The sequence below is a fragment of the Capsicum annuum genome, chromosome 1, assembly GCF_002878395.1.
Source record: "Capsicum annuum cultivar UCD-10X-F1 chromosome 1, UCD10Xv1.1, whole genome shotgun sequence".
In the NCBI taxonomy this organism is placed as follows: domain Eukaryota; kingdom Viridiplantae; phylum Streptophyta; class Magnoliopsida; order Solanales; family Solanaceae; genus Capsicum; species Capsicum annuum.
In genome coordinates this window covers 65,211,372-65,237,230 of record NC_061111.1, presented here as the reverse complement: position 1 = coordinate 65,237,230, position 25,859 = coordinate 65,211,372, and the positions used below count along the sequence as shown (strand labels likewise).

Here is a 25,859-nt window from a genome sequence, read left to right as displayed (position 1 = left end):
CAAGAAAATTGTGTCAAAGCGGACATCCTGCTGCCTGCTTTGACACAAGTTTATTCAACCCTTTCCTTTTTATAAGTATCTTGAAATATCAACCTATTATATTAGGCGTTTTAATAAAATAAAAATATTAGTTTAACTAATTATTTTATGTAATGACCCATTTCGTCATTACTAAATTATCCATGATAAATTCACGAAAATCTTATTTTTCATTCTTCAATATTAACTTAAGCATAAAATAATCATAATTTTATTTATTGTGTCACCTCAAGCTTTTCAGGTAAGATTTAAATCTTTCGATGTGTCTCGATAGACTCTATTAGTGTATTATTTTATGGTAATTTACGACCTGTAAACTACCATAAAATAATACACTAATAGAAATATTAAAATAATACAGTTAAACCTAACTTTTACCTTAAAAAAATTGTTCAAATCTGATCGATATTCATCGACTACCTATAAATTAAAATAAAATAATATGATAAAAGCAAGTGTTATTCTCTATTAAGAAGACTGATTTGTTTGTTGTAACTTGAATGTGAAATTGCTATTGAAATTAGGTGAAGGTAGAAGGAGCATCCATTAATATGGGTGGCTATCAATTTGTGTACTTCTACACCACATCGTGTGTGTCGATTGAAATTCCTTGCATGGCCCTTTGTTCCTACATTTGTTAGGGTAAATATAAGTTATTAGTATTTATGTATAAATACTAAAAATACTAAAGGAATTTCATACGTAAATAAATTATACTACTATCACACATTCCTATTAAAATAAGGAAAGAAAATTGATTTACCTTAATTAAAAAATAGTACACATAATTTATAATTTTTCCAAAAATATAAACTATTAGTATCTACTTCTACGATTGTATTTATTTGCCAAATATAAGGTACTATAATTAGGGCTCTTTAATAAGGGTGATTTTTTATTTTTCCAAAAATATATATTATTAGTATTTATGTATAATTGTAATTTAAAAAAAATAGTAAAAAGATGATTTTGTCTAAAAGAGAGTGTTTTAATGAAGGGTAAAAAGTTCAAATCACTTTTCTAAGGGTCTTCACACTTTTAATATATACTTTTAATATATTATAGATTATAGATATAGATATAGATATAGATTATAGATTATAGATATAGATATAGATTATAGATTTATAGTCATTAGGTATAAATGCCCCAAATCGGGTACAATAAGCCCAAATTTGATATTATCCTTTTCATTATATTACTATATTTCTTTTTAATTTTTTTTTTTTCAAAAAAAAAAAAAATTCTTCTCCATTTTATCAACTTCAGTTTTCTTTAGTTCCATCAACTCCAAAGGTTTTCCTTTTAAAAAAAAAAAAAAAATCTTCTAATTGTTTCTTTCTTTTTTTAATAATCTCAAATAAATTTCTCCCCTCTTGTCTCTATTTTTTTCTACTTTTTTTTTTCTCTTTTTCATTGTGTGTGTGTAAAACGCGAGATGAGTGAAGTGAGTTTATGTGCTATGTGATTTTTTATATAACTTTGAGTTTTCGTTTTGTATTTAGAACACTTGACAAAATAAAGCTCATTGAATAATGTGAAACTTGATCAAATGAATTTAAAATATGCATAAAATGTATATTGAAATTGTATTATTATTTTGTATAAAATATGCATATGTATAAAATATATATAAAGTGTATAGAATGTCTATAGAAATTGTATAATTATTGTATAAAATATGTATATAATTATAACTAAAGATTATATAGAATGTGTATCGAAACTGTATGGAATGAGTATAAAACTGTATCAAATATGTATAGAAATTATATAGTCTTTATATAGAATACGTATCTGTGTAAGATATATATAAAAACTGTATATAATGTATATAAACTGTATAATCGTTGTATAGAATATGTTGATATATAAAATATATGTGTAGAACAATGAATATGGTATAGGGACTGTACCAATATGGTATAAGGATTATATCAATATGTATAAGATATGTATTGTATGTAGGTATCAATACTTTAGAATACTCAGATATGTATTTGTAATGTATTGTATTAGAAGTAATCTCTCTCTCTCTCTCTCTCTCTCTCTCTCTCTATATATATATATATATATATATATATATAAATATTTATTGTATTATATCAATATATATTTCTTTTTAAATTGTATTTTAAAAAATACACTTTTGTATTTGATTGTTTTGAACAAAAAGTTTTAAAAGAAAAGCAACCAAAAAGAAACAGTGAAAAATAAGAGCAGTAAATTTTTATTTACACTTTATATGATAAAAATAAAAATAATTAAAAAGCTCAACGAAAAAAGTAAAAAAATAAATAAAAAATAAGCAAAACAAAAAAAGAAAGAAAAATCAACAAAGGCCGCACCAAAAAACAGCAGCAAAATGTATTTGTGAAACAAAAAAATGAGTAGAGCCATCAAAAGAAAAAAGAAAAAGGAAAAAGGCATCGTTTCCACCCCAAACTATACCCGAAAAGTCAAAGTCACACTAAACTATACTAGTGACCTATTACACACCTAAACTATAAAAAAGTGAAACTATTTACACCCTTTCAGGCTACCACCACTTGCATGTGGTGTAGTGTTTTACACGCGCTGCCACGTCAGCACCATGTCAGTAAAAAGTATCACTTTTTTATAGTTAAGGGGTGTAATAGGTCACTTATATAGTTTAGGTGTGGATTTGACTTTTCGACTATAGTTTGGAGTGGAAACGATGACTTTTCCCTTAATGTTTTTAGCCATTTACTTTTGTTATTTAATAGGCTGGATGTGCCTAAAATAAGTGTAACACACGCGCCTTATAATAGGGGTTGCGGGGAGGTAATAGTATCACTTTTTTATAGTTAAGGTGTGTAATAGGTCACTAGTATAGTTTAGGTGTGGCTTAGACTTTTCGGGTATAGTTTAGGGTGGAAACGATGCCTTTTCCACATTAAGGGATGGCTATAGAGGCATTTAGCCGCCAAAAAATAAAAAAAAGTAAAAAAAAAAAAAAAGATAAAAACCAAGAGGCTCAACTGCCAATTAAGGACAAGCCAACAAATTAAAATGACTAAAAAATAAAATTTAAATTTCATGGTCATTTTTGTAAAATTTACTTAAGTCGAGATGTTATTTATGTAATTCTCCTTTAATTATTCATGATTACTAATATCAATACTTTAGTTTGAAAGTTTTTAAGTATAAATTAAGGTCGTACAATATCCCTAACGTAAAGTTAAGTTTAAACTTTCTTTCCGATAGTATTTTGATATGGGTTTCTATTAGGGCCAACTTCAAACTATCATATCTCCTAGAAAATAAGGAGTTAAGAGGTTCAATATACACCAAATCAAATATCTCCGAGTCCGTTTTCCAACGTAATAAACCGTTTGTCAATCTGAATTTCGAGTAAAGAGTTATGACTGTTTTACTGAGCGCTACCTGGGCTGAAGCAGGAATTCGTTATAGCGAAAATTCTAGTGGAATTTAAATCAGCTTCAGTCGTATTTTAGGTCTAAAACCTAAAATTTCATTCCCCAATCCTAGAGAGGTGATTTCCCAAAGCTTAAGGTGAAATTTTCTCATTTGGGTATTTTTTTTTTCTCGTGTTTTAATCCTTTAACATCTTAGAATCCTTAGAAAGACCTGTAATGGTGGATTTTTTTGAAAATAACTCATGGTTATTTTTAATATGACCTAGAATTGATTATAAATTATAAATTAAAGAATCCTAACATTAATTTCATAAACTAGATTATGAATATTGATGGTTAGAAACCTTGAATTCCTTAAAGATGAGACCTTTAACATAAAAACCCCATTAATGGAGATGATTTAAGCTTGAAAGAGCTAGTTAATGACTAATTGACCGTGGGAATGATATAGACCTTGAATTAAGGGTAAAATTAGTGGTTTGAATCCATAAGATATTTGTTTGAAGGGTAATTATTTAATAACTCTTATTATTGTTTGTTTTTTTAGATGACTGATTATTACAAGAAGTGAAGGAGAGGAAAAAGCATCCTTGTTACATCTTGCTTCTTTCAAAAGTCTAGCGTCCAGTTAGGCTAGGTATTTTAGAAGACTGTGTTATTTTATATTTTCATAGTTTAGAATTAATGAGGGAAAAAATGTCTAGGCTTGCGGGCATGGAGTTGAGATGGATAAAAACATGAGAACATAACTCTAATCCCAAAATTTATATTATTGATTAATTATGTTATATTTATGATATTATGTGCTATGTACCCTCAAAAAGATTGTTGTAAATGAAGTATGTGGACATGATATTTCTTAGTTGTTCTAGTGATGAACCTAGTTGAGTTATAATGGTATTAAGTTGTCTGTATTGGGCAATAATATGATGAGGAGAATTATGCTAGGATCAAGTATTGATGAGCATAGCGATATCTAAAGGATAGATGACTTAAATTAATGTGATGATTGTATTATATGGAAAGAGGTAGTGACATTTTAATAATTAATGAGTAAGTAATTTCCAATAGTGACTTGTATGCTTAAGTGTCAAAGTGTGATTTATTTTATGATGTTCTTATTTTGGTATTGATAAAAATACTTTATCTATTGGATGCCCATGAGAGGCTAAATTGGTGATAATGATGATTTATTGCATTATGCATATGAGAGACTTGTTTGATAATAACAACTCCTTGAATTAATGTCATGAATGACTTGTTGCTGAGCGTGATGAATTATTGAAATAATCTCCGTAAGAGGATCAAAATATTGATAAATGAAAGAACTTGATCGAATTCCCTTATGATTTTAAGTTCACTTGTAAATTTAATACGTCGTATTGTATCCCGAGAGATAGAGTCAATATAATATCTCTATGAAGGATCATGTACCACGCTGACACGAATATAAATATTGATATTACTTATTTATGGAGGACCGAGTACCACGCCGGTACGAATATGAATATTGATAGTATTCATTTATGGAGGATCGGGTACCACACTGGTATGGTACATGAACTTAGATTGTCCCTTGCAGGTCATGACTAGTTAGGAAAAAATAAGTCCCTTAGCATGTGTGTACAAATTAATGTTGATTTTAAAACATCGTGGTTTAATAAGCTGATAACATCCTAATGTTTTCTAATTATAAGGCTTAGAATGACGTGATTGTTACTTATGGAAGAATTGTTAATAGCAATGTGTCCTGACGCTAAATTTTGGTATTGCTACTTTATCAATTTCTCAAGCAATATGATCGGCGTTAAATTTTGATATTGCTGTGAGATGTGATTGGATCGGATGCCACGAGACGATATGGTGATGATAATGATAAAGGAACTGATAATAAAGTGGCATAGAGTGATGAATCCAATAAATATTCTCAAAGAAACGATTCTGAAATTTCAATAATTGAATTAATCCCTCTTCAAGAGTATTTATAAGATTGCTAATAAGGCTTGAGTTCTTTGTGGGTCTTATTGAGATGTGATTTAACTTGTATTCCCTACTAGATTGTACCCTTGAGATTGATTGTGTGATATGTATCTGAAAAAGTGAAACTTTGTAATTATATGTTGGTCTACTTGCTTCATTTATACTTGTTGTAACTAGTTATCATTCTTAATATTATAAGAGAGCATTTAATTGTTAGCTTGAGAGCTTAGTGTGGATTGTCTATGATTACGAAATTATTTCTGTAAATGTGAATAATGAAAAGGGTAAGGTGGATAAAGAGGTTTAGTGGTGTATTAGTGTTGAATTGTGGTATGATGATGTGAATTAATTAGGCTAGAGTATGTTAGTAGTGGATATAATACTGATGGAGTTGGAAGAGTAGTTGAATGATGTAACTTATATAGGTAAAGTAATAATGTTATTACAACCTTAGTTGAATTATATTTCATTTAAGATGTCATGATTTATTTTCCTTCATTATATTTTATGATTATATGGACTAACACGGTCGGTCGACGATGCCTATCAGTATGTGTGTTTGTACTGACCCTACTCTTCTACATTCCTTCTCGGGGTGTAGATTGGATGTAAGTTAGTTTGTAGTTACTAAATGGATGACGATATTTGACACTAACTTCTGTACTTTCTTTCTGAAAGACGTTAGAGTCTTTGTATTATTTATTTTATTGTCAGTCTATTCTATAGTTGGTAGCTCTTGTACATGTATTGTTTGATCAAGTCGTGGAGTAGTGAAGGACGATTGTAAGAAGTTTCTGAAAAAGTTTATTAATTATAGGAATCTAATATTCCCTTAAAAATAGAAGTCTTCCACAATTTTTAGTTGGGTAATAAGGGTTCTCCTAGCTACTTAGAATAGCGTAAGTGCCCACACAGTCTGTTAGTCTGGGTCATGACACTTTAGTTATTATTTTTATATATAAACGTATTACTAATTTATACAATAGGCTTAGAAGCAGTTGACAGTTGTCCTCCCAGCTTGCCGACCAAAGCCTCTTATTGATATTTCCTAAATTTTATCCTTTAATTTTGATTGTACTTAGATGTTAGATGTCTTGTATCCTTAGTTTATGGACAAGAAAATCATTGAAATTTATGGATTCGGTTGCATATACATGCAGTTGCAGTCGTTTTACTGATTTGTGGACGCAACTTTGGGCGGAGTTACATACATGTTGTCTGTGGGCGGTGGCATATATCTCATGAAATTAGTCGAAGTACTTATAAGTTATAAAAAGAAAAAGATTAAAGTTTGTGTCAAAATATACGGAGAAGAGTATATGTGAACCAAATTTGAACCAAAAGTATGATAAGGGGTATATAAACTATTTTTGATAGTATAATGACATGTCTGACCCTTTGAATTAAATTTTCAATCAAGAAAGGGCGGAACTTACTCCCACATATGGTATAGACTAGATATTGACAGCCCGTGCTAACACGGGTTCAATGTATGTTATTTTTTAGTCTCAATTTATGTGACACAAATAGAATTTAAGTAATCAATCATTAAAATAATTTAAGTTTTTAAGTATTGTGATTTATAATATTTTTCTTCTAGTCCAATTTAAGTGACACTGATGTAATTTCGAGAGTCAACCAAATATTTTATATCTTTTAAATTTTTGAAGTTGTTAATTATGTGATTTATAATTTATTACATAATTTTTCAATAAGATATGAATACTCTCTCTGTCTCAATTTATGTGGCACACATAAAATTTCGACAATCAATTAACCTTTTTTTATATTTTTAATATTTTTTTATTAAGTTCTTAATTATTGTGATTTGTAATATTTTTTATCTTATTTTAAATAATATATGTTACTTTTCAGCTATCCCATCCAAATTTATGTGCATTAATATAATTTCGACAGTCAATCAAATTTTTTATGTTGACATATAATTTTGTATCTATTTTATCTTTTTTATGAAATGTTTTTTTAATACTTAGATGATCATAATAATTAATTAGGAGTGATATAGTAAAATTACGATTGAAGTAGCTGAAGCAGACATGTCATAAATGTCTATTTTACTTTTTTTGTTAAATATTATTAGGTTTTTAATACGTAAATGACTTATAACAATTAATTAGGAGTGATACAGTAAAATTACAGTTGAAGCAACTGAAGCAGGCAACACAAGCAAGCATGTCGACTTCGTGCTTGCTTGAGTTGCTTAACCCCCTCTTATAAATAAGAGAATAAAAATATTATTAAATTTTTAATACGTGAATGACACATAATAATTAATTAGGGTGATACAATAAAATTACGGCTGAAGCAGGCAGCACAAGCAAACATGTGGACCTCGTGCCTGCTTAAGTTGCTTAACTCCTCTAAGAAGAGATTTCATTTTACTATGGAAGCTATATGTGTTTGCAATTGATTATTTTTATGGTTGCTCAACCAGTTTCTAACTACTTTTGCAGGGGTTTTTTTTTTGGTTTCCCAAGGTATCCCCACAGCCGGCAGTCGTGAGACTAATCTTTCGTTCCTCTGTCAGCACACTAAGCGGTAGGGAACTGGTCACAGAGTTTGCTGTTCGCCAGAGGCGGGGATCGAACCCCCAACCTCTTACTTAAGGGACATGGCATTGAACCACCATGCCAACTCTAGTGGTTAACTACTTTTGTGTTTTATTCATAACTAATCATTGTGGCATTTAATTTGTAGTTTTTTAAGTAGTACCAAAAAAATCATTAATCTTCACTTTAGAAAATTCTTTTGAAACTTATTATTTCAAATAAGTTTTTGATAATATGTAGTTGTAAATCATTTTAGTAAGGATTTTAAAGTTAAATTATTTCTAAATATAGTAAAGTGGCATTCTTTTTAAAATAGACTAAAGAGAAAACGGTGTCACATAAAATGAGACAAAGAAAATAGTTAGTATTAACACTTAGATTCAAGTACTTAGCTTTTTAAGACATGCCTGCTTTTGGCGGAACATGTTTTTGAAAATTTCTGTAATTTCTTTTGTTTAAGTTTATTTGTCTTAATTATGTTATATATTTAAAAATTACGTAAAAAATACTATAAATAACTATAATTAACAACTTAAATTTTTGAAAGACATAAAATATTTAATTGATTCTCAAAATTCTATATAAGTCAAGACAGAGAAAGTAACATATATTATTTGAAAATGATGATAAAATTATCATAAATTACAATAATTTATAATTTAAAATATTTCTAAACAATGTATGATCTAAAAACTATATAAAAAATTTGAGTCTTCAAATTCCATCAATGCTATATTATTATAAAAATTGAAATGACGAGAGTAACATATATTATTTAAAAATTATTTAAAAATTTTGATTGATTCTTCATATACTATTAGAGTTATAGAAATTGAGATAAGGGTGACATATATTATTTGAAAATAGTCGAAAGTATTATAAATTACACTATTAACGACTCAAAATATGTAAAGTTATATATAAAGTATTTGATTCACTCTCTAAATTCTACCCAGTGTCACATAAATTGAGACAAAGAGAGTAATAAATGTTATCTGAAAATTATGGAAAAGTATTATAAATTGTAATAATTAATATCTTAAAATGTTTAAATTCCATATAAAAATCTATAAATTATAAAAAAATTTGGTTGATTCTCAAAATTACATCAGTGTCAAATAAATTGAATCATCAAAAGTAATATATATCATCTAAAAATTATATAAAAAATGTTATATATTTTAATAATTAACAACTTAGAATATTTAAAGATCACAAAAATTTGATCAACTCTCCAAAATTTATCTGTATCATAAATTGAGATCAAAAAATTATTTATATTGAATTTGTGATTGCACGAGCTATTATATATATATATATATATATATATATATATAAAAGTGTGAAAACCCTTAAAAAAGTTATTTGAACTTTTTGCCCTTCGTTAAAAATCACCACAATAGACAAAATCGTCTTTTCGCTTATTTTCTCAAATTATTATATAATTATATTTATAATATTAACTAGACTCCTAAAATATATAGGAAGGAAAATTGTTAATGTTTCCATGTTGCTAAATTAGAAAAGAACAGACTCAATTAATATAGAAAATAACTCTCATAAATTAGAAAAGGACTCGATTAAAAATTAATGTTAGGAGTGTTTTTTTCTTTTAAGAAATAAAAGGCCATCTTATTTTTCGAAAATAAAAAACTACTTAATGCAAACTTGATTTATTATTAGAAAATAAAAATTTTAAAACTTCTAAACCCATATGTTTTGTCCTAACAACTTGCATATTACCTTATTTTTGGAAAGGATGTATTATTTTTGAATAATAAATAAGTAGTCAATGAAAACTTGAATTATTTTTGGAAAATAAAAAATTTAAAAGTCGTTTATTTTGTCCTAAAAAATTGCCTTTTAGAAAAAAAAAATTCAATGTTATCCTAATATAATACAAAAAATATATGTGCAATATAAATTTTATAGATTCTAAATCAAATTCTTTTAGGTTTTATTAATATACTTTCTTCTAATTCGTTGTTCATTAGCATTTTTTAAAAAAAGTTTGGATGGAATATTTTATATTGTTCTATGGAGTTGTGTGATAACGTAGATTTTTCGATAATTTATGCCGTAGTTGTTTATTGGTAAAGAGATTATGTTCATTCAAATATAATAAGGTGAATTTATCACATAATAAGGTGAATTTATCACACTTCTTTTTTTCTCCTAAAAATTTCATAAATTGTTTAATATTTTTGAGATTTCAACGTCTTCGTATTTTGATTTTAATTTAAGTAGTCTTTCAAAAAAGGAAAAACTCGGTAAACTCTTCATCAATAATTTCAGTGTTATTAAGGTACTTTTTTCTCATTCTTTAATGTTTATATGCCGTTTTAATATTTTTCTTTTTAATTTTGATTTAGGTTGTCTTCGAAAATAGAAAGTCGATGCACTCTTCAGCAATAATATTGGTATCATTGAAGTACTTTCTTCTTATTCATTGTTCATTACTATTTATTTGAAAAGGTTTGGATGAAATTTTATATATTGTTATGTGGAGTTGTATGATTTTTGATATTTATATCTTAATTGAAATACTTTATGTAGAGAATTATCGCCTAAAAGTTAAGTGTAAGGACCACTCAACTCTGTTGCATGACATATAAATTTTTTAAGTCTCTGCATGCATGTTGATTAAAGATATATCCTATAGAACCAATAGTTAAAGAAAGGGTGCATGTTTCAGTTTCAGACAATATTTTTAAATGAAGAATTGAAGCACCACCCATCCACAAAAGATAGTTTTTTTCTTTCGTTTCATAATGCTTATCGCAATTTATTTTTTGAGAGTCAAACTACATAAATTTTTATCAATATTTTAAGGTATATTTTTTTATCATACCAATTTAAGAAAAATTATAGTATTTTTTGTATAATTTTTTTAATATCTAAATTTTAATTTTAAAATATCGAGCGAATCTAATCTATTAGCGGTAGTTCAAGCAACTCATGTGGTTCTTAATTATAAGTATAAGGTGAACTATAGAGGAAAAAGATCGATGGAGTTGCAATGTTACACTAAAGCTGGTTATAATTAATATAGTTGGGGTAAAGTTGATATCAGGAAAGAAAAAAAGAGTGAAGGTGGGGAAGAATAAGCTAAATGAATAAACTGGAGAGAAAAAAAAAAGAGATTTAGATGAAAAATTTGATTGAATTGAAGGAGGGAATAACATATTAAAGATAGTGGTAAATAGAAGGCCTTAGTAATCTCTAATGCTATTTCTTTTAACCTAATTTTTAACCCAAAAAACATAAATAATGTTTGAAATATTTCATTTTGGTCATACTTAATAATAATATAGATAAACTACTATTATTAAAGTTTAATTGATGAAAGATGTCTAAGAAACATGAATTGCTCATTTTGAAACATTTTCCGTTAATTCGTCCCAAACTAATATATAATAATATAAAAATAAAAAAAATGAGAGACTAGCATAGCTATTTATTAAAATTAAATTATTTTAAGGATCAGTTATTTAGTTAATGTTAAATATATAGGTCCACACGCAAAACGTGTAAATTAAACTAGTATATATATTGTTTTGATTTAATAAATGTAAAGACCCAGTATAAATAAATCAATAGTTTAATGTTTCACAAGGTCCGTGCAATTTCTTTGCATGGTCATTGTCTTTTAAGATTTTGCTATCTTTTATGCTTTTTTACTCCTTTTGTGTAGCTTTATTTATTTACTAGACATCGAAGGGCTCGTGAAATATATGTTATTTTTTTATCTTAATTTATGTGACATAAATACTATAATTTAGATAATTAATTATTAAAATACTTTAATTTTTAATTATTATAATTTATAATATTTTTTTTATTTTAATTTAAGCGACACTGATATAATATCAACAATCAATCGAATATTTTATATCTTTTATATTTTTTAAGTTGCTAATGATATGATTTATAATGCTTTCAACATAATTTATCAATAAGATATTAATACTCTCTCTTTCCCAGTTTACGTGTATTCTCATTTTTAAATAATATATGTTACTTTATGTCTTCCTCTATCCCATCGTCATTTCCGTGGAACTAATATAATTTTGATAGTCAATCAAATATTTTATGTTGACATATCATTTTGTGTCTATTTCATCCTTTTTATAAAATATTATTAATTTTTTTAATGCTTAGATGACCACAAAAATTAGTTAAAGATGATATAATAAAATCACGATTGAAACAATGAAGCAGGCATGTCTTAAATGACTTATAACAACTAATTAGAACTAATATAACAAAATTACTATAAAAAATTCTTGTGAAAAATATAAACGAGTCTTATATAAGACATCAAGTTAATTTAAAACACCATGAGTTAGTTTATCATTTTATTTCAATTTTACCTTTTTTACTAAATATTATACTAATTAGTTTAGGATAATATAGTAAAATTATGATTGAAGCAGCTGAAACAGAAAACACAAGCAGGCATGTCGAAGACGTACCTACTTATCGCCCTTTATATTTATTATTAAGAGTAATTATATGAAAAATTAATGCTGAATAATACTTGTCAACTAAAAATTAGTGAATAATTTATTATTATTATTATATATATATATATATTTAATTAAATATTATTTATTATCTAATATATTTTTTAAAATATTAAAATCTATTTTATTTAAAGGCATGTCGTTTGGGCATGTGATGAGGAGGAGCACGGATGCCCCAGTTCTTAGGTGTGAGAGGCTAGCGTGGGATGATTTCAGGAGAAGAAAAGGATGGCCGAAGAAATACTGGAGAGAAGTGAATAGACATGACAAAGGGCTGTTACAGCTTACTGAGGACATGACCCTAGATAGGAAGGTGTGGAGGTTGCAGATTAGGGTAGAAGGTTAGTGCGTGTGTGGGTTGTAACTAGTAGTTAGGGAGCTTTGGTGTAGCCGGGTTAGTAAGCCTACGACTGTGTCCAGTGGTAGGAGCCGCTAGTGTATGGCTTATACTAGGGGGTGACCTTTTCTTATTTCTTATTTCCTGTTTTTTTTAATTTTATATCGCTTTTATTTTCGTGGCCCCCTTAGCTTTATTTTTATTATCTCTCATTTCTTATTTTGGTTATACTACCCATTCTGTTTCATGTATTACTATGACCTTGTTAATCATTATTTATCTTGAGCCGGGGGATCTATCGGAAACAGCTTCTCTACTTCTTCGGAAGTAGCGGTATGGACTGAGTATATTTTACCCTCCCCAGATCCCACTTGATGAGATTAGACTGAGTTTGTTGTTGTTGTATCGTTTGAATCTAAAAGAAAAAACTATGAAAAGTAAAAAAGGAATAGAGGAAGTAATATGTTTACTACTCCCTCCATCTCTTTTTATACGCATATTTTATTTTTCAAGAGTCAAATAATATAAATTTTGATCAACACTTTAAGAGGTAAGTTCTTAATCATATTGAAAAAAAAAACGACAAGTTATAGTACTTTTTACATAGATTTTGAATATTTAATATTTAATTTTAAAATATTAAATAAATCTAATCTAATTTAATTTTAAAAATTAATCAAATTGACCCTTAAAAAATGAAACGTGGATATAAAAAGGAATTAAGGGAATAACTGTTAGAGGTTGTTTGGTTGAAAAATAAGTTATCTTGGAATTAACAATTTCGAAATTAGCTATTCCACCCTTAAGAAGGGATAAGAAAAACACTCCCAAAAATATCTCATGCATTTTGTTCTAACCAAACATGAGGTAAACTCTCTTATAAATTAGGACTCATTTGTTTGTATTTAATGGAGGTTTGAATCTGAATGGTTCAGACTTCAAACCATTAAGTGCATTTGTTTTTTATTAAGATTTTAACTCTTAATAGGTCTGAATAGGTTTAATCATTCAAATCTAGAATCAAGTCTTAATAGGTCTGAAGAGGTATTCTAGTGTTGGATAATATTCACCACCACTCTATTCATAATCATCAGTCACCACCTCTGCCACCACCATCATTGTCAACCGCCACCCACCACCACCAACCACCCCACCATCACAACCACCATCGACAATAAATATAGCTACCAACCACTATTGTCAATCGCTACCACACCTACTACCTCTATTATTCTAATTATTATATTTAACGTAACCACTACCGTTAGCACCACCACCATCATCAATCACTACTGGTCAATCCCTACTATAGATCAACTCATCTATTACAACAGCTAGCACTACCGCTAACTACCACTAATACATTACAACCTCCACATATTTTTCGACGCTCACCACCATTGTCACTAGTAACGCCACCTCTACCATCATCTCAATCACTTTTCATCACTATAACTTATCTCTACTAACAACCACCTCCACCATCACAACTAACAATATTCCAACTAGCACCAACACATCGTCAACCATTATTCATTCATTTTCAGCCATCACAATCAACACCCCCAACTACTAACATCAAGCAATGCCACATCACAACTACCACCACCACTATCAACCGCCACTATTATAACAGTCACTACAATACCAACCATCACAACTATCACTACTAACACTACTAATCACTAGCATCAATCATTGTTATCACAACCACCATTATAAACCATCTCCACTATCACTAAAAAACATAAATATTTTTTTTCTATCAAATAATATTTTTGTTGCATTAAATTACATACTTTTCTAATATATAATTAATTTTTTATTTAAATTATATTTTTTATTTTATTATATATACAAATAATTTTTTTTATACATTCAAATGTTGAAAAATAAACAGTCTTAATCATTCAGTTTTCAGATCTAGAGACAATATCTTAATCATTCAAATGTGCATTCAGATTCAGATGTCTGAATCTTAAAAAAAAATGCAACCTTAATCTCGATATGTTATCATTATCCCCCACCTCTTAAGTCGATAGGGAATAAGTAGAGCTAAAACGACGACGTCGCGAGTTGTTTTTATGACCTTCTGGACCCCTATACTATGTCGGTTTTGTAATTTGGATACTTCTATTTATATGTTTGTCATTTGGACCCCTGAACCCATTAAAAAGCAATTTTTCAAACCCTTTGACCGTTGACTTTGCCTATGTGGCATTAAAGTGCTGAGTAGAACTTGGAGAGTGTACTCACTCGCCTGGAGTGCGAGTGGGGGTCAATTTTTGACCAATTTTATATTAAAATAATTTAAAAACTAAAAAAAGAATTATTTTTTTTTTCAGTTTTTAAATTTAAAAGTATTTTAAAAAATAATAAATTTAATAATAGAAAAGCCCCCCAAACACCCTCCTCCGTCCAGCCACTACCCCACCCCACCCCAGCCCTTATCCCAGCCCCATCCCAGCCATCCCCACCCCACCCCAGCCCCCATCCCAACCCCTCACCCCATCCCAGCCACCGTTTCGAACCCTCCACCCCACTCAGCCCTATCCTAGTCACCCCCACCCCAGCCCCATCCAACCCCCCACTCTACCTCACCGTCGTCCACCAGTCTCTCACCGACTGCTATGGCCATTGTAAAATCACAATTGCAATTGCAAAGTGCAACTTCTCAAGCCTAAAGTACAACAATTCACACAACATAAAAAGACAAATCAATACAATAAAATAGAACTTTGAGAAATTTTTTTCCAAACAAATCAACACAACCAACAAGAATCAGAAGATGAAGATAAAGAATCAACAAGAAACAAACAAACAAATGACGTGATTTTCTTTCTTCTTCGATTCTCACTTCTTAATTTTTCCAAACAAACAACAAGAATCAAATAACAAGAGTCTTTCTTCTTCAATTCTCACTTCTTAATTTTTCCAAACAAACAACAAAAATCTAATCACCAGCTGCTACAAATTGAGTAATCTTGAGATCATCATCTTCAACAACAACCAAAGCTCAAACACAGATAAACAAGTGAACGAAAAGTTTCAAGAACCGCCAGAAATTGTGCAACAAAAGAAAAAAAATAGTGCTTTTTTTTTGGCCTCTTAGTGCTTTGAGCGTTTCTTTTCAAATCTTTCAAAGAGTGGGAAAAATAAGAAGAGATGATGGAAAAGAAGAGGGAGAAGAGGAGGAAGAACCATAAGTAAAAAAAAGAAGAAGAAACGCAAATCAAAAAAATGGGGAAGAGAGAGGAAGGGGAGGGGGAGGGATTTATTTATTTATTTTAATATTTTTTATATTTAAAAATAAAAATAATGTGGAAGCTGATGTGATAGCTAACATGGCGAGAGTGTATTAAACTTACAAAAAAAATATTTAAAATATTATTTTTTTAATAGATTCAAAGATCGAGATGACAAATATATAAGTAAAAGTGTATAACCTACAAACTGAATTGAGGATCCAAAAAGGTCATTTTGCAATTCTAAAACTCATTGTTTTTTGGCGTAATATAAAAGTTCAAAAAAATGTGCCTCTTGTTTGGCTCTTAGGTTCCACCGCCCGAAGCCCCTAACCGCACCGCGACCGCAGCTGTTCTCCGCCGGTAGCTTTTCACGGCACTAAAGGTAAACAGTACTTTCTCTCCTATTTTTCTTTTCTTCACTGAATTTGACATGAATTTTGTAAACTAAAAATGCTGCAATAGCATAGCAATTTTTGTATAGTCCGGAACTTCAAAATTCTGTCGCGGAAAGTATTATTTGAAGAAATTCTTAGTAAATTGAGATTTTTTGCTACTCTGTTTGTTTAAGTATGGAGTTTTAACCTGCTCATTTAAAATTATACACTTTAATGGAAGAAAGTAATTTTTTTCAACCAAAAAAAATGTCGGGACTTACTAGGAATTGGGAATTTAGATTGGAGATGGGTCATTTGATGTTGAGCTTGACCTATCTATGCGTCAAAATTAAGTTCAAATTCCAGTAAAGGAAAAAAAAAAACCTACTCCCTCCGTCCCAAATTATCTGTCCCAAATTTCTTAATTTGATTTTCCATTTTACTTGTCTTTTTTCATTAAACAACAAGAGACAATTTTTTTTTTTTTTCATGTTTTATCCTTTGCATTAATTAGTTTTTCTTCAAATTAAAATGTAAACAACATTTAATAGGGGTATTATGATAAACTCGGCATGTTATTAATTATTTTTCTTAATCAATGTGCCATTTCAATTTGGGACGAAGGGAGTAAGTGATTTCATTCTATTTGTTTTAGCCTTGGTGGACAGAGTTAGTACGTGTTGTTGGTGGGAGGTGGCTGGTATCTCATAGAATTATTAGTTGAGGTGCATGCAAGTTGTAAAATGAAAAAGATTAAACTCAAGTTTGTGTCAAAATATAATGGGAGAGTGTGGGTTGGGGGGTGGGGTGGGGGATATTTGAACCGAATTTGGACCAGAAATATGATGAGGGAGGGGTATATAAATTAATTTGATAATATAATGGCATGTTCGACCCTTTTCCGCATTAAATTTTCAATCAAAAAAGGGTGGAGCTTACTTTCACATATGGTATAGATTTCATTTTACTATGGAAGTTAATGGAAATGATATATTTCTCAATTGAACTTAATGGAAAGAACTTACAACAACAACAACAACAACATACCCTGTGTATTCCCACGAAGTGTGGTCTGGGGAGGGTAAGGTGTACGCAGTCCATACCACTACCTCATATGAAGATGACGTAGAGAGGCTATTTTCATGTGTTTGCAGTTTATTATTTTATGGTTGCTCAGCCAGTTTCTAACTAATTTTGCATTTTATTTTATCATTTCTAGTGAGTTTGCTGTAGAAAACGTTCCGAAAATTGAAATATTCGCAGAGTACAATCATAACAATGTATTTGAGTTGTGTGCTTTTGCTGGTAGTAGTTTGTTTTGTTGGCCTTTTCACATGTTTACTTCTTTATATTAGAAACCGCTTGATAGAAATAAGCCTGGCTTCGGCTCTCTACCACTGGTTTACTACTTGCATAATCCAAGGAAGTTTTTGCCCCATCATCACCTTTATGCTCAGATTATCACTTCATTCATTCCACATCTTTCTAATGGTTCTCCATACACTACATCCATATGTAGTCTTCACTTCTTTTGTTGTCGATTGGTTCATCAAACCATGTTTCTGTGCTATGTGCTTCTTCCAAAGGATACTGTCCTCGTTACATAGCCTCTAGATCCATCTTTTGGAGACTGTAAGTCATTCAGCTAATTTACGGGATATAAGAAACTCTTATTCTAGTTAAACATGAAGGCCTGAAGTGGCTTCCAAATGGTCAAATAACCCTTAAATGTCTGATTCATTTAACTTAAGCTTCACATAAACACCAAAGAGTTGCACCTAAGGGTGTGACTTCTCAACCATGCTGTCTCGGATTCAAATCCTAGCCTTCTTCCCATTTGTTACAGAGTTACCTAGTTCCTGTTGCGGTTGGAGGTGACAGGTATCATGTGGAATTAGTTGAGGTGTGCGTAAGTTGCCCCGGAACCACGGTTATAAAAAATCAAACCAAATAGTCCCTCGCATGAAGCAGAAGTTTGATCTCCGAGTTTGAGACCCAAACCCCTCAATCCATCCATTAAAGTTGGCTTTTTTGATCATGTAATTTCGCCCCTTCATGGCTAGTAGAAAAAGAAAGTGACAAAGGAGCTCTTTGTCGCAAACCCCTATTGGATTGAAAGTAACCATTGGGACTTCCATTTATTAGGACATAGAACTTCACACGGGATACACAATTCAGTTGATTCACTTATCAAAAGTCCATGTTCCTTAGTATGTTAATAAGGAAGGCCCAATTGACATGGTCATAGAGCTTTTCAATATCAAGTTTGCACAGAATTTCTGGACTTCCCTACTTCCCCCTGGAGTCAACAACTTATTAGCAAGTAAAGCTGCATCCACTGTCTGTCTATTCCGCAGAAAGGCCATTTGATTCACATCCACTAGTTTCTCCATTACAGTCTTTAGTCTTTCTATGAGTAGCTTGGAAGTGAGCTTGTAGATTCCCCCCTATTAATTTTATAGGTCTGAAATCTTTAGATCTTTGGAAGTAGCATTGAAAGACTTCGCAAAAATCTCATTCCCGGTGGAAATTGTTTGCATAATGTCTCCTTTCAAAATCTCCCAACAGCTTTTATAAAAGCCCATGGTAAAGCTTTGCCATCAGGACCTGGTGCCTTGTCCACTGCACATGGAATGACGACTTGTAAAACTATGGTTTATATAAAGGATCTTTGAATCCAGTCTTGTTATTCTTTGATATCTTTGGACAGTTGCTATATTAAAAAATTGGCTTCTCATTCTTCAGATTCTGAGTATAACCTCTCACTAAATGCAACCATGGCCACCTTATATTCAAAACTTGGCTTCTCATTTTTCAGATTCTGAGTATGACTTCTCATAAAATTCAACCATGACCACCTTATAATGAAGATTGGCTTTTCATTCTTCAGATTCTGAGTATGACTTCTCATAAAATTCAACCATGGCAATCTTAATTTCTTCAGGTTCCCCTATTTCTTCTCCTCTAACCACTAACATGTCAATGGTGTTATATCTTTTGTTAGCAGTTGCCATTCTTTGGAAAAATTTTGTATTTCTGTCTCCTTGTTGTAACCAAAGTATTCTTGATTTTTGCCTCCAGCTGAATTCCTCTTTTTTTTTTTCCCCGCTAGCTCCTCTAATTCCACTAAACGGTGGCCTTAATCATCAAGTCCTCCTCAATCAATGCCCTGACATCTTGAACTAAATCCAGATTTGCCGGTTCATTGAGCGGCTGCTTTTCTTGTTGGCTCACTCTCCAAATTTTCCTTTGTTCGTAACTTAAGTTTGTTTTTAGTGACCTAAGTTTGATGCTAAGTTTATAATCAAATTCACTCTGTCGCTTGTGTATCAGATCAGTAAAGCCATCTTCTTTATGCCATCAATTCTCAAAGTTAACTCTTCCGCTCCCAATTGCCAATACCAGAATTATTGGGCTATGATCAGATATGACCCTCGGAAGGATCTTCTGCATTCTTCTTTTTAAAGATTCATCCTATGACATGGAATATAGAAATCTATCTAATCTGGATACACTATACATATTCAGTCCTCTGACCCAAGTGAATCTGCCTCCATTTAAGTGGTGGTCATGTAGTTCCATCTCTTCAATCCACCTAGGAAAACCAGTCATTCTAGTTGTGGTTCTATTGCAACCCCTTCTCTCCACCATACGTCTTTTATTGTTAAAGTCTTCACTTGTAACCCAAGGACCTCCACATACTACTCTAGCTGCTGCAATTTCCTCCCAGTAATCATTTTTCTTGTATTTACTGTTAGGAGCATACACTGCTGTAAGATACCAGCTTAAAGAATGTTATACAGAGTCAAATCTATAGGAATCAGAGTTATTTTTTTATGATATCCATTTGTTTTACTCCTATAATATCCATTTGTTTGCTAGCCCAATTCTACTATCCTACATTATAAGGATACCTCAACTGTTCCCTTCAGCCTCAAGAAATCCACATCTCTTCCATCTGCAAGCCCATAATTGTTTAGCATATGATTCCTACATCTTTTTCCAATTTGTTTTCGTGGAAACAGTAAACATCAAACTAGTGAAGGCATATGAGCTTGTTTGTTGCCTTCCCGGTGAAAGTCTCTTCTCAATTTATCTATGCGCTTCAAACGGATAATGCTTCCTGAAAAAGAGAGATTGTATAAGTAGGAACATCAACAAGAACCCGGTTGATTGGAGTCATTGTACCGTCTGAAGGGAGGTCTTGTTTCTTCTAATTTGTCAGCTTTTTCTCCATCTTCCAATTTGTCAACTTTTTCTCCATCTTCCAATTTGTCAATTTTTTCTGATCTTCGGACTTCATATTCTCCTATATAGGGTTACGTCCTTGGTAAGCTGAAGGTGTCTCATGTTTTGTTTAGTCACTTCTTACCCAATCCGTCTTTGTGTTACCATTTCCTCTCCTCATGCCCACCATAATCAACCTCTCTCACTTTCTCATGGGGGCATTTGTGCATCTCCTCTTCAGATGCATGAGCCATTTCAGTCTCGCCTCCCTCATTTTGTCCACCGCGGAGGTCACTCTTACATCCTCCTAAAAAATCAGGACATGCAAATGGTACTAATTAAGAGAAGAAATCAATGAACTAAGATACTAAAGAACAGAGAGGAAAGAATTTTTAATTATAGCAGAAAATATACTTTGCTCTTGGGGAACCATTTCCCAATAATCTATCAATGGTCATATTGAGATAGACGAGAGAGAATGCCTATAATCTAGAATTGGGAGTGAAGTTAGAACTTTTTTAGTTAAAGTTGGAGTTGCATATGCTTCACGCACCTCTAAATTAGAGGTTTAATTGACCCTACAATTGCCTTGTAGGATGATAACAATGGGATAATTAACCATAAGTTTGCTAGTATTTGGTTACGACATGTAAGTTTTAGGTGCTAAATATATTAATGCTTGATTCTTTTATTTTTGGCTTAAAGCCTCATCTCCCCCAAAAGTTCGTTAATCCAAATGGCAGAAAAGAAGCATATTTATACTTTTTCTTGTTAGAGGGGTTACGTCATGTTAAACTATCAAAAAAATTAGGGTAAACTAATGTGATCATGACCTTGTAAGGTAAGTACTTGGGATGGGACCAATGCGACTCCCCTCAGTCGATTTGGGTGGCCTATGCTTCGTATTTTTTAAATTAGGCCCATCGTATTTACACCACAATTGTCTTATAGGAAGATGATGTTAAGATTGTTAAGCATAGGTTCAATAAAATTTGGTAACTGAATCTAAGTTGCGACTGCTATTTAGTAAATTATTGATGTCGATTCCTTTTTTATTGGTTCATACATATGTTAAGAATGACGTGAAAACGGGAAGTTGTTATGAAACAAATTCAAGTAGTAAGCTTTAATTATTTGTATTTTAATTGCTTACGTTTTCTATATAGTTATGACTACTGTGTTGCTAAAGTGTGAATTAAATAAACGACTATCAAAATGCAAAAACTTAAAGGCAAGATGAAAGAACATGTCATTGCAGGATTATTTGTGCATTGTATTTAAGTCCTATGATTTGAATTTCGTTAATTATAAAAATCTCTCAGTTATATATTTTTCCAGAGTGAAAATAAGAGTTGGGCAGGTGGTGACGAAAAAAACTACTGAAATTCACAACATGTAACATTACATTAGTATGATCAATATTAGGTTATTTATATACTGTTTTGTTTTATGTGTCAAGAATTGTTCATAAAACAATGTGTATTCTCTGCTTTGTCCTTTTCTCTAATATAGTTCTTTTGTACAGAGAAAATTGGACCGTAAATCACAAGAGTAGCCCCAAAAGATGGCAGTGTATTTCACAAATCATTTCTTTCTCCCTTCATAAGGAGTTTTCATCACAGTACGAAGGGAAGAGTAAAAGTAATAAAAGAAAAATTAAAAAAAAAGAAGAAAAAGAAGAGAGGTTAACTATTGAAGGCAAGCCCTTTTCCCTTCTTATTTTTGCTTTATTTATTCTTTTCTTCTTTTGTATCTATTCATGTAAACTAAATGTGCGATAAATGACTCTTTTCATTCAGAAAACAATAACTGACGAGTCCCAACTCACAATATTTTCAAGAACCATTTTCGTCATTGTGGCCGCCACTTGTAGATCATGCAAATTCGAACAAGTTTAAGTACATACAAGAATGTGTCATTTTTTTTTTTTTTTACTTCAGTGTATTTTAACATGTTACAGGTTACACACCTTTGTTTCTTCAGGTTACTAAACATAATTATGGATGTTTACCTGCAAATATCTTTTAGTTGACTTGATAGTGTACAAAAATCCTGTCTTACGTTCCCGGTGAGCTCCCCAAACCCTCTATATACTTGGATACTTTATATCTATGAAGCCACAAAGAGAAGATTCAGAAAAGCAGAGTGTTACTGGTTTGTCTGAGAGCTTTTGAGTTTCTTTTCAAGGTATGCTGATTGTCATCTTCTTTTTCTTTTTTCTTTTTTTTCTTTCTTGGCCTCCTGCTACATTTTTGAAGTAATGTGTGTGTGACAGGCGAGTTTCTGTGTGCTTCTACATGCATAAACAAGCACATTTTAGAACTTATATGTGTACATTCTACTGCTTTGGGTCTGCTTGTTTTTGAGTTTTATGAGCATTTATCTTTGACTATATGAAATTCATTGATGGATTTAGGACATCTTTAATGTATGGAAATCTTCTATTTGAAACTCTAGAGAAATGACATAACAAAAGTGAATCTAGGATTTTAGGAGAGTGGGTGTAAATTCTGCTGCACCAAGTCTTCATTTGTGATAAGGGATACCAAATTCAGTACCATTCATAAAGGTACAATCAGCCCCTGATAACAAAGCATGTTTATCAGGGAAGCATGTTCCCATTTATGTGGCACAGCTCGAACTTTGAGATCGATTTTTTTCAATTGTGATCATAAATTTGGACATGGAGTTTTTAAGTTTTTGGAAATAAAGTTTACATATTTGGAAACTATGTAAAGAAAGTAATATAAGTCACAATAATTGACTATTTCAGAATATTTGAAAGGCGCAAGAAAAAATCTCGGTCAAAACTCGTTTGACTCTCAAAATTTGAAAAGTGCTAAAGGAGAGTATTATTTTTTTCATTTCCTCTTGTCCTTATGATAAGGGATTTTGGAGTCAGCAGTTTGGTTTATGTTTGTTTATTTCCTTTTTATTTGAATTTCCTTGTAAAAACATCAGTACAGACAGGATACAATCACCTCATATTTTTTTTTGAGATAGACAGGATGCAATCACCTCATATTGATAAAAGTTCATTAAACAGTTCTAAATGCAAATTAAAAAATTTCTGATCATAAATGAAGTGTATGCATGTTCCGTCTGATGGACTTTTTGTGCTGTTTTTTGTTGTCTTTCATGAAGCAATGGCCTCCAAGGACAAGCTTAAAGAAAATGAGGCAGTCACAAAACCATCAGAAATTGACAAGGTCGAAAAATCCACCAACCAAGTGGGTGAAAGTTCTGTTGTCTTGCCGCGTGTTGTACGTATTTACATGCCGGACAGTGATGCCACGGACTCGTCTAGTGACGAGAAGGAAAGACCTCAAGGAGAGAAGTCCAAGAGACATGAAAAGACGTGTATAAAGGAAATCATCATTGAGAATGGAAAGACCAGGGTCATTTCAAAGAAGATGTCCAAAGAGAAGAAAGATATAAAGCTGCTCCAAGAAAATGTGAAGAAGCACAAGGGAGTTAGACAACGAAGATGGGGCAAATGGGCAGCAGAGATCCGAGACACGAGAAACAAAACTCGGCTTTGGTTGGGCACTTTTGACACTGCTGAAGAAGCTGCTTTGGCTTATGACAAGGCAGCCATTGAAATAAGAGGTACTAAAACTTAAGAGTTACCAGTTCTGTTTTTGTTTGTTTATTATTTCTTTTTTATTTGAATTTCCTTCTAAAAATTTCTGCAGAGATGGGGTACGATCACTTCATATTGATAAAAGTTTCATTAAACAATATTTTACACGAAACTTAAGAAAGAATTTCTAATCATAAATGAAGTTTATGCATGTATGGTCTGATAGGCTTTTTAATTCTTCTTTTCTTCTCTTTTCATGAAGCATTGGCCTCCAAGGAAGGGCTTCAGGAAAAAGGAGTTGTCAAAAAAACCAGCAATCAAGTGGGTCAAATTTCCAGTATCTTGCCACGTCTTGTACGTATTGACGTGCCGGACCATGACACAACGGACTCATCTAGTGACGAGGAAGAGAAGGTTGAAGAAAAGTCCGAGGGACAAAAAAGGACGTCTGTAAAGAAAATTATCTGTGAGAATGGAAAGACCAAGGTCATTTCAAAAAAGATGTCTAAAGAAGAGAAGGATTTAAATCTGATGCAAGAAAATGTGAATAAGTACAGAGGAGTTAGACGGAGAAAATGGGGCAAGTGGGCAGCAGAGATTCGAGATACAAGAAAGAAAACTCGACTTTGGTTGGGAACTTTTGACACTGCTTTAGAAGCTGCTTTGGCTTATGATAAGGCAGCCATTGAAATAAGAGGTGCTAATGCTATGACAAACATTCTCAAGCCACCTCCAAAGAAATTCAACCCCATCAAGATCAACTTCATCGTGCCTCCACTAAAAAGACAGAAGGCGGATCCACTACATCTTTGACATTATGCGTTCAAAAGTTAATATTTATTGAACTTTGGTAGTTTTTCACATTTACATATATGCACCATGTGAAGAATACTAGGTTCATTTGAACACATTAAACGAAAGCTGCATGCGCTTCTGGAGGGGGAGATCAATATCTTTAGGCCACCATCTTTACCCACAGATGATGCCAGGGAGTAAAAAGTGCTTTACTATGTTGCTGTACATTATCTGTAGTGTTGGACTTGGTAGTGTTCCCAAATAGTTGGGATGTACAGTGCTTTGGTAATGCTTACTGCATGTTTTTGATATGGAGGAAACCACAGTTTCCTTTAGTTTACTGGGCGTATACTTCATTTTGGAAGCTTGCTTTTTTGCAGTTCATTAAGGCATTTGGACAACATTTCCATGTCAAGGGAGATAGCAACTGATTACCTTAGTTATATATATATCGATAATAGTCTTGCATGAAAAGGTGTAACGAGTAGACTCTATGTTCTACTGTATATGACATTTGCGATGTTTCGTCTGTCCTGACACACGTCTGGATCACCCAAGGTGGTTGTATGATCCTTCAGGATGCTGCTTGGTTTATGTAATGTAAGCGCATGAACTAAGGTTTTTAAAATAAAAGAACTAGGTACAAGTATTTGCTTCCTCTTTTTTGAATAAATATGCAATACATGTCCTGGTTGGGAGGGGTGAGAAGGTTTGAGGAGGGTTAGAAGTCGGCTGAAAAAGTCTTGGAAGTTGGGCTAGAATGACGCAACTTCCTCTAA

General features: G+C 31.4%; 1 protein-coding gene across 4 annotated transcripts; it reads left to right on the top strand.

Annotated features, from left to right (window-relative positions):
• Positions 1–16,323: 16,323 nt before the first annotated feature.
• LOC107875520 (ethylene-responsive transcription factor CRF3) lies at positions 16,324–25,420 on the top strand. Of its 4 annotated transcripts, XM_047398796.1 has the most exons (6): positions 16,325–16,483; positions 22,228–22,400; positions 22,502–22,600; positions 22,686–22,889; positions 23,847–24,311; positions 24,548–25,420. In XM_047398796.1, exons 5-6 carry the CDS (start codon positions 23,849–23,851, stop codon positions 25,096–25,098), a joined length of 1,014 nt encoding a protein of 337 aa, XP_047254752.1. In that variant the 5' UTR covers positions 16,325–16,483; positions 22,228–22,400; positions 22,502–22,600; positions 22,686–22,889; positions 23,847–23,848; the 3' UTR covers positions 25,099–25,420. The 4 variants fall into 4 exon arrangements, with proteins under 4 accessions (XP_016577773.1, XP_047254752.1, XP_047254804.1 ...); XM_047398848.1 differs by lacking the exon at positions 22,502–22,600; XM_047398823.1 differs by lacking the exon at positions 22,502–22,600 and having other exon boundaries at positions 22,663–22,889.
• The last annotated feature ends 439 nt before the right edge of the window (positions 25,421–25,859 follow it).

What these genes read in the sequence shown, in the direction of transcription:
- LOC107875520 (XM_016722287.2), top strand. Translation starts at nt 23,849, where the DNA reads ATGGCCTCCAAGGACAAGCTTAAAGAAAATGAGGCAGTCACAAAACCA. An exon ending in GGCAGCCATTGAAATAAGAG is followed by an intron (nt 24,312 to 24,547) that starts GTACTAAAACTT and finishes CTTTTCATGAAG; the next exon opens with CATTGGCCTCCAAGGAAGGG.